Raw genomic sequence first — 9164 nt, 5'->3', positions numbered from 1 at the left:
CGAGGTCATTTAATAATTTCACATAGTTAACCCCTAAACAAATTGACTCAACTCTAATAATTTTTTATATTTAAAAAACTCTAGTAGGAGAGAGAGAGATCAACCATTCTGTCAAATCAACAGACAATGGAGCCACAGGACACCATATCTTATTATCCTAACTAAAACCATGGATAAACATACAAACACCTACACCAGACATAAAAAGTCCCATCACCCACTTAATAAAAACATTAATGAGGATCCAATTCCATCACAAGATCTAAATCTCAATCACACAAACACCAAGACAACAAAATTTAATTATTTAAGGAAGACAATGACTCACCACCAGCAACACCAATTAATATTTTTATCAGATCAAGGCCATACAAAACACCTAGAACAAACCCATCCATATCACCAAAAACAAAAGAGTACTGCCAAGTGCTATTCAATTGTTTTCAACTACATATAAAAAACAGCCAAACAAATGGGAATCTAAATATAATAGTGTAGCATAAAACAAACAACAAATACAACAAGACATCACAGTTTTTTGGTCTGTACATAAGAAAGCAACAATTCTGGTCAAACTAATTATCTCATCATCTTTTTCTTAATCCAATCTCTCTAATTATGGACCTATTTTTTTTTTTTTTCAAATGTAATATTTTTTCAAGTAACACTGATGATGCTATCTCCATTGCTAAAGCTTGACATCACCTGAAATGCCGAATGCCTCAAGGATTGATTCTGATCATCAGACGACAAGGAGAGCTTGAGAGAGAGCGACAGCGGATCAATCATCATCAAGCTTTGATTTAAGTTAAAATCCCTCGTTGATGATGCATAAGGAGATGGAAGAACAGGGATCGGACGGACAAGGTTTGTCGATGCATTGTTCACTTGATCAACTTGTCTTAGAGTTAAGTTTTCCATCGGATTCTCAATCTGTGCCGGTAACAAAACAGGACCAACAGTCACCGGAAACGGTGGCACCGCAAATCCACTGACATTGGAATTCTCCGGTTGAGACAACGGGGTTGTTGGCAGAAGGGCCTGAGATGTATTATCTTGATGATCTTTTTCTTCTTCCATTGGAACTGCAGTTACCTAAACACCATACAGAAAATTGCTTGAAGTTAAAATTTTAATTTACATTCAAAAAGTAATTCATTTAATTAGCATTTTCAAACTATTTTATCACTCTTGGATAGTTTTTGCTCCCAACAGTAATGAATCCTGCTAATAATCATACAAAAAGTTTAAACCCTAAGAATTTGACTAAGATGCTAAAAGTATTTCATTGGATTAGTATTTTGGAAGTACCATCTCATTTCTGAAATTCACAATGATTTGGGTTTTTGCTCTCACCAGTGATAATAAGGTCAAAATCCCAAAAATGCCTCACAACTATCAACTATGTAATTAGTCTCAATCCCAATAATTGCCTCACAACTATCAACTATTAATTAGTCTCAATCCCAATAATTGCCTCAGAGCTATCGTAATTAGTATTTTGGAATTGTTTTTCTCACTTCCTAAGGGAAAAAAAAAAAAAAGTCAAGGCAATTCACACACACATATATATATATTAGATAAGCAAGCAATTCCATTGATAAAGGAAACTAGTCATTAGATGGTGTTCAAAGAAAACTAACAATTAGAAACAAGACGAGAAAAAACCCAGGCACAGACCATAATAGAACCATAAAGCCCCAAAAACACCCAAACACATTTGAAATAAATATATAAGAAGCCAATATTTATAAACAGAAATGCTACCAGGAAACCCTAAAGCTTCAGAGAGTGAATTGGGCAAAGGGAACCAACTGCCAATGCTTATGCTCATGTAAGGACTTCAACTCATAACAGCAATAATGATCAGACCAAATTTGCATAACCATAAATAAACCCAAATAGCATTAGCAAGAATCACAGAGAAACAGATCACTCAGACTACCCAAAAGATTCCTAAGACCCATAGAAATTCAGCAAACACATCGACCCTAAAGCACTATCACTCCAATTCATATATTTTCCAAAGCTCGAAAACTGGTTTCAATCAATAAACTAAAGAAACAGGTATTAATTAGAAGAAAAATGGAGTGATTATTAGTGCCTAAATTACCGAATCAGTTGTGATGTCAAAGAGGCTGGATCGACGGCGACGCCGGTTAAGGTTGCTCCGCCGGAGGAAGTACTTCTGAGCGTGGCTAGCAACTTGTGTGGGTGTGCGAGTCTTCACAAAGTTCCTTGAGATTCCTCTCCAATCTCCTTTGCCTACTCTTTGCAATCCCAACAGGAATAGCTTGTGCTCTTCTTCAGTCCATGGAACTCCTAATCCCCAAATCAACATAAAAATCAACCATTTGTGGATATAAAAATTCCCAAAAAAAAAAAAAACAAATTAATAATTTCTACATGCAAACTAATCTTTTTGCTACCAATACATACTGAATTAAAGCATTTCCAAAAAAAAAAATTCCAGAAAAAGAAATTGATATACATGTAATTGTGTCCATGTATGTGAATATTTACAAACACATATATATTATATACACAATATAGAAAATGGATTCCAAAAAAATAAAATTTTAAAAAAAAAACCGGAAATTGATATACATGTAATTGTGTCTATGTATGTTAATAATTTTATATATATATATCCATCCACACAGTATAGAAAATAGATCAGACAATTAACAATCTTTGCACGAAATAACTTGAAAATTATAAAAAAAAAAATTAGGGAAATAAATCGAGAATCAGATCTATAATCTTTATATTGATGATATAGAAATATCAGATAAAGTAATCAAATTGCAAAACAAATAGAAAATTTGTACTTTAAAAAAAAAAGTGATCAATTAGCAAAAACAAGAAGGTGAAAGAGAGGAGATCGGAGATTTAACCTCGCTTGCGCTCGCGACTGCCGGAGGACTGGTGGTGGACGGCGTCATCGGCGGACGCGTAACCACCACCAGCGGCGACCTCTACGTTCGTCGACGACTCATGAGGCTGCTCGTACTGCGACAGATTGTTCATGCTGACGCTCTTCCTCATCGGGTCCACCTTGACTCGGACTCCGAAGAGCATGATCTCGCCGGAGCCACCACTGTCTCCGCCAGAGGACATATTCTCGATTCGATTGTGTGGAAGCGAATGAATTGAAACCGTGAAGTGGTGGTCGTGGTGGTTCTCAAATGGTATCTGAAGGCCGTACAATGGGTTGACGAAAACAAAATGAATGCACTGTGTGTAATATATGCATGTGAGTGTGTGTTGTACATATATATATATACAAATATGATGGGTAGTGTTTGCATATTGGTACACGTGGCAGTTTGTTAACGGTTTATCCGAATGGTGGTACGATTGCTCTGTTTTAGGAGCATCAAAAATATCAATCAACTTGCAATGAAGTAATAAACATGGGATCAGATCCTCTCTTCTCAAGGTTAATCAATTACCCTGCTCTCTGTTTTTGGAGCATTGAATCGGGCCTTAAATTTGAAATCGATTAAATTTTAATTTAATTTCATCTAATTTTAAAATAAGACGCTAATTAATTTCAATATAATGATGTTGAAACTCAAAATAATGTTGTTGAAATCTCTATTTTTTAACACGTGAAATAATTATGTTTAAGTTTAGAAATAATTGCGTTAAAACATTGTTCAACACAATAAATTGTGCTCCAACATCATTATTTATTGTGTTAGGGAAACGTTACAATACACCACAACACCTTAAATACTAAGAATGAATGAGGCGTCGTGGGGCAATTGTCCCAGTGAATTTATTTTTTTAAGTATTATATATAATATTGATTTTATAATAAAAAAAATTATATATACCTATAAATTTTTAGTATTGCCCCTACAAATTACAAATAAAACCCAATTATTGTCCCCCTTATAATATTTTATGGGTCGATCGATCCCTCATCCCTGCTTAGTCAACACATTCCGATAGTTAGGGATGGCAACGGGGTGGGGTGAGGCGGAGATTCCATTCCCCATCCCCATCCCCGATGCATTTTTCATTTCCCATCCCCGCTTAAAATTTTGCCAGAATCCCCATACCCGCCCCCGCCTCCGACACCTTATCCCCGTCCTCGCCCCGCCCCGGCCTCATAATTTTTTTTTATTAAAAAAAACGTATTTTTTCTTATTTTCATATATATAATAAATCTAATTTACTAATAAATTATTATATATAAAGGTATATTAGTAACTTCACACCTAATCGGGGCGGGGTGGGGCGGGTTTACCTCATCCTCACCCCAGCCCCAGGCTTCGGCAGGGATTGATAAATTGCTTCCATCCCCATCCCCGTTTAACTAAAAGATTCCCATCTCCACTATAAACGGGACGGGGCGGGGTGAGGCCCTGGCCGGGATGGGGAATTTGCCATCCCTACCGATAGCCCAACCAATATATTCTACACTATTCATATTATATATATATATGTATGTAAAATAAACATATGACAATTCTAAAAATAATATTATGGACATGCAATATTCACCGTCTAAAAAACAAATACATGACCATAATATGATATATATATCTATATATATATATATAACACATTCTTTTTTATATTTTAATAAATGTAACTTTAGTAAAAAAAATTGTAAAGTAATTAAAATTGTATAATTATCTCGTTCATTAGATACATAAATAAAAATTTATTTTTACATTAATTATGTTTAAGCATCTTTCTTAGAATTTGACGTGCTGTGAACCTATTTGTGTTGTATCTTCATATGCGTGCTCCTTACACTAGTGCAAAAAATAAAATAAAAAATCCCATCCAATGAGATTGGAATATATATATATATATATATATATATATATATAACAAGAGAGGGAGATAATGAAAGTGATGCATTAATAATAAGTAAGTGACATTGACCTAAATAACCTAAAAACAAAAAGAAATTTATATGGACTTTCCGGACCATTGGTTGGGAAATGCAGCCCCCTCTCTCGTCTTTATAATAATCAGGCTGACTTTTTCTCGTCATTGGGAGACGCTAATGCCAATTGCCAATAAGCGTCTAAGAAAATGCATGGAAATTCCTTTTCTGTTTGGGAGGAAATTGCAAAGAATGATAGGAATTTTTTGTTAGTGTTTTAAGCTAAGTCATGTAAAGTGAGAGTTTGAGTGAATTTAGAATTAGACTGTAAAAATGGTAAAATTAAATCACAAATAATAAAAATGGGAGCGAGAGAAAGCACAGACAGTGAGAGTGGGAGCGTGCTCGCTCCCGAAAACGCGATCCCTATCCCCATTTTTGTTTAGCATAGCTACCACCATCCCAATTTAGCAAAGCTACCTCCATTCTCATCCAAAATCATTTATTAAACGGGACAGGCAGGGGCTTGGCCAAGCAGGGACGAGTTTTGTAGGGTACCTTCATAATTGTATTACGAATCTAATAAAACAAAATTTCAACTACGGTAATAATTTATTTTCTCTTATACGAATAAAAACAAGATTTAACTTCTCAATTGAAACTTAATATTAATGTAACAACATCAAAATAATATATAAAAATTCTCAAATAAAAATAATACAAAAGGATATTTAGTGATTGGAATAAAATAAAATATGATTTATTGAATATATATCTAATATTATTGAATATAAAATAAAATATAAAGATAAAATTATAATTTATCATTATAAACGGGACGGGACGGGTTGATTTTTTTCCAACCCGCTTCATAACCATGCAGATTTTCAATCCTAATCTCCATCTTTATTCCAAAATTATTTAACAACCATTGTAACCATTCTTATCGGTGCGGGATGAAATGAGACAGGATATTTTGTCATTCTTACACGTAAATACGTAGAAGTGATGCTTTTAAGAAAGACCGATGAGTGATTTACTAGATTTGACTTAAAAAGTAAAATACAAATAAATTTTAAAAAATATATATATAGTAAAACAAAATAAAGATGAAAAAATATCACAAAATTATAATCTTGTTGAATCTATTGATTACTGAACTCTTAAGTATTTTTTATACGTACTTCTTGTGTATAAAATTATATTATCTCTATATAAAGTACAGTCACACCCTCTAAGGTTTGATAAAAGAACATTCGGAAGAAACTTACCTATTTTTTAGACAAAGACACCCCTTGAAGGTTCAAAAATGAATAAAGACACCCCTTTACATGAGAAATTGACCAAATTACCCTTTGACCATTTAGAAGACTTTTTTAACTTTACAATATAACACATTGGACCAATCTACCCTCATAAACAATTTATGCATAAAAAAAAAAAAAAAGAAGAAGTTAAAACTTGTTTTCCGCTGCTTGGTACCTCCTTGAAGCTAAACAAATGCACACACCACCACTAACTTCATACTAATTCAAAACCTCATAACCACCCCCAAACTCCCCCCCCCCCGGCGTGCGAATAGAAAAAAATTGATATGTGAAAGTTGATTCTTTGTAACTTTTTATACGTGGATCAAAGCATCAAAATCATAAGCATGAGGAAAATTTTATAATTTTAATCATGAGAATGCATTTGAGATAAAGAAGAGATGTAGTATTTTCTTTTACGTTGAAAATGCATAATATTTGATATATAATTTTAGATGCATAAAGTTATACTGGTATCATATTTTTTATTTTTAAAGAATAGAAATTGATTTAATTTTTTTAGATGAAAGAATTAAGTATCTTAATTTAAAAATAAAAAAATAAAAAGAAAAGAAGTAATAACAAAATATAATTTATTTTAAACATTTACATTTTTAAGAAATTGAGACATTTATAAAGTAAATAACAAAAAAAAAAAAAAAAAAAAAAAAAGTAAACAATATAAAGTTTTTTTTTTTACTTTTTTTTTTATGCATAAATTGTTTATAAGGGTAGGTTGGTCCAATTTATTTAATTATAAAGTTAAAAAAGTCTTCTAAATAGTTAAAAGGTAATTTGGTCAATTTTTCACGTAAAGAATTGTCTTTATCTATTTTTGAACCATCAAAGATATCTTTATCCAAAAAAATAAATAAGATTTTTTGGAATATCTTTTTGTCAAATTCAAGGGATGTGACTGTAGCCCGACATAAAAATAATAGTCTTCATTGGTGGGGCGCGCTTAGTGAAGAAGGATAAGGCGGGAAGAGATAAGGTGTTGTCTGCCTCATCGTGATGTTGGGTTGGTTAGGAGGAGGATCTTTTAGTTTCCAAGTGTCATTTAGAGGCTGTTTGGTTTGGTATATGACTTTTTTCATTTTTATTTTCTTTTCCTAAACTTGGATTTTATTATTGTTGTGACAGCTTTACATACATGTTTCATGTTTGTTTTCACCTTTTGCTTTCACTATTTGTCAACTTGACATTGATATTTGTTCCTCTCATTCGATTTTAAACACGTGATTGTTCACTTTTTCTTTTCTGCATCCATAAGGGTTTCCTTAAGGGTGAAGAAAATTGATTATTTTTGACTCCGCTGCGAAGCGTAATTGAATGGCAGAACAGATATTTGATATCTGGATAATCAGTGTTTAGTGTATCGTGTGTATAGACTTTATTTGAATTTTATTCGTATCTTGAATGATAGGACAAATCTTTGATATCTCGATCCAGTATAGGCTCAACTCCCCTTCATTTGAATCTTATTCGTGTCATGGTACTGATACATTTTTTTTTTTTTTTTTTTAAGTAAAAAGTTTAAGGAAAATTGTAAGGGGCCAAAGGGTAACCCTCAAAAAAATGATGGAATTTAACATTACTTGGCATGTTAGATTTTCTAAAACTTTTTGCTCGTGAAGGATAAAAGAGCCATCACGTGCTTAGCTCACCCCTTAAAAAAAAATTATTTGACAAGGTAATGTAGCGATAAACACAACTGTGAAGATGACTAGAAGAAGGTAGGTATATACAAATAGAAATATATATATATATACACACAATTACATATATGTTAGTAATAATAGATCATAAATATTCAAAGATTTTTTTCTACAAATTTAATTTAGATATTACTAAATGATCTGATTTTAAGAATTACATAATCATTTTGTATTCGAATCACGCACAAAAATTCGGGAGTATTCACAACATCACTATTTGATTTGGGATTGGCTCTTTCTCTCTAACTAGGGTTTTGAATAAGTTTTCTTCTCTAACAGGAATTCAATCGGTACAGTGATTTAATTTAATATATCTAGTTAGTGTAAATTCTAATATACATCAATTATGAAAAAAAATTCTAAAAGATACTACATAACAAGATAAAGATAAGTCAATTCCTTAAATAAAAAAATAATAATAAAAAAAAAGGGATAAAGATAAGTTTTCTCTAATTTTGGAGACTTCTAAGCTTTCGGGTATTCATTTTTCACGATCATCTTCCCACCTCCCTTTTTTTTTTCTTTTACCTGCACATGGGTGAGAATCTGACGTGGTCAGACCATGTCAGGTTCGGTGACTAATTCGGGGGATACCTTTCGATTCCTATCACTGCTCAAAGTTTAATTAGTGTTTTTTTATTTTTATTTTTTGGGGGAAGGTAAAGCGTTAAATTCCCACTAAAAACATAATGAATGTATGAGTTTATTGGCAAGGTAAAAAGTAAAATATTAAATTTTCATTTTTTCCCAAAAATTATTAAATTTCCAATTAAGAGTGGGCTCTTTTGTCACACAAAATTAAAAGTTGTGACGAATTACATTAACCTTTTTTTAATGTGCCTGGCCAAATTCACAACAATCTCTTGAACTGTGCTGAATAAAGAAAAAGTAAAGAGGAATGATTTTGATTACATAATTTTAAATGCATCTGGCCTATGCAAAAGTGGATGCTATAACACTAAAATTCTTCATTACTATTTATTCAAGAGCATTCAGAATCATTGTTTTGTAGCGAGCTAAAATCTTGTTTAGAAGGGGCAAGGCAGGCCGGGTGGAATTCATTACATGGCGTGCCTCACATAATTTTTTTTTTAGTAAGCTTGTTAACAAGGAAGTTGGCCGGACGGAATCATTAAATTACAATATAATATAAGTAGTCAGTCCAGCTAACACTACACCGAATGACTGAACTAATCATTTTAAGCGGAGAGTCAGATTAATTCATTGAGTTCAAATGACTCTTTACTAACAAGGAAGTTGGCTTGACGGACCCATTAAATAACAATATAA

General features: G+C 32.5%; 1 protein-coding gene across 1 annotated transcript; it reads right to left on the bottom strand.

Annotated features, from left to right (window-relative positions):
- Positions 1-399: 399 nt before the first annotated feature.
- Positions 400-3244, bottom strand: LOC132283390 (transcription factor MYB1R1). The gene is made up of 3 exons (XM_059785331.1): positions 2898-3244; positions 2114-2322; positions 400-1095 (listed from the first exon to the last, which is right to left on the bottom strand). The coding sequence occupies exons 1-3, from the start codon at positions 3118-3120 to the stop codon at positions 658-660; spliced, it is 870 nt and encodes a 289-aa protein (XP_059641314.1). The 5' UTR covers positions 3121-3244; the 3' UTR covers positions 400-657.
- Between the last annotated feature and the right edge of the window lie 5920 nt (positions 3245-9164).

This window comes from Cornus florida, unplaced genomic scaffold (genome assembly GCF_030987335.1).
Source record: "Cornus florida cultivar Cherokee Brave unplaced genomic scaffold, ASM3098733v1 CherokeeBrave_3.0.0_Hap2_Chr11, whole genome shotgun sequence".
NCBI classification, from domain to species: Eukaryota; Viridiplantae; Streptophyta; class Magnoliopsida; order Cornales; family Cornaceae; genus Cornus; species Cornus florida.
The sequence above is the reverse complement of the archived record's forward strand: the minus strand, read 5'-3'. Positions and strand labels throughout refer to the sequence as shown.

What these genes read in the sequence shown, in the direction of transcription:
- LOC132283390 (XM_059785331.1), bottom strand. Translation starts at nt 3,120, where the DNA reads ATGTCCTCTGGCGGAGACAGTGGTGGCTCCGGCGAGATCATGCTCTTC. An exon ending in CAGTCGCGAGCGCAAGCGAG is followed by an intron (nt 2,323 to 2,897) that starts GTTAAATCTCCG and finishes TTTGGGGATTAG; the next exon opens with GAGTTCCATGGACTGAAGAA. An exon ending in TTGACATCACAACTGATTCG is followed by an intron (nt 1,096 to 2,113) that starts GTAATTTAGGCA and finishes TATGGTGTTTAG; the next exon opens with GTAACTGCAGTTCCAATGGA.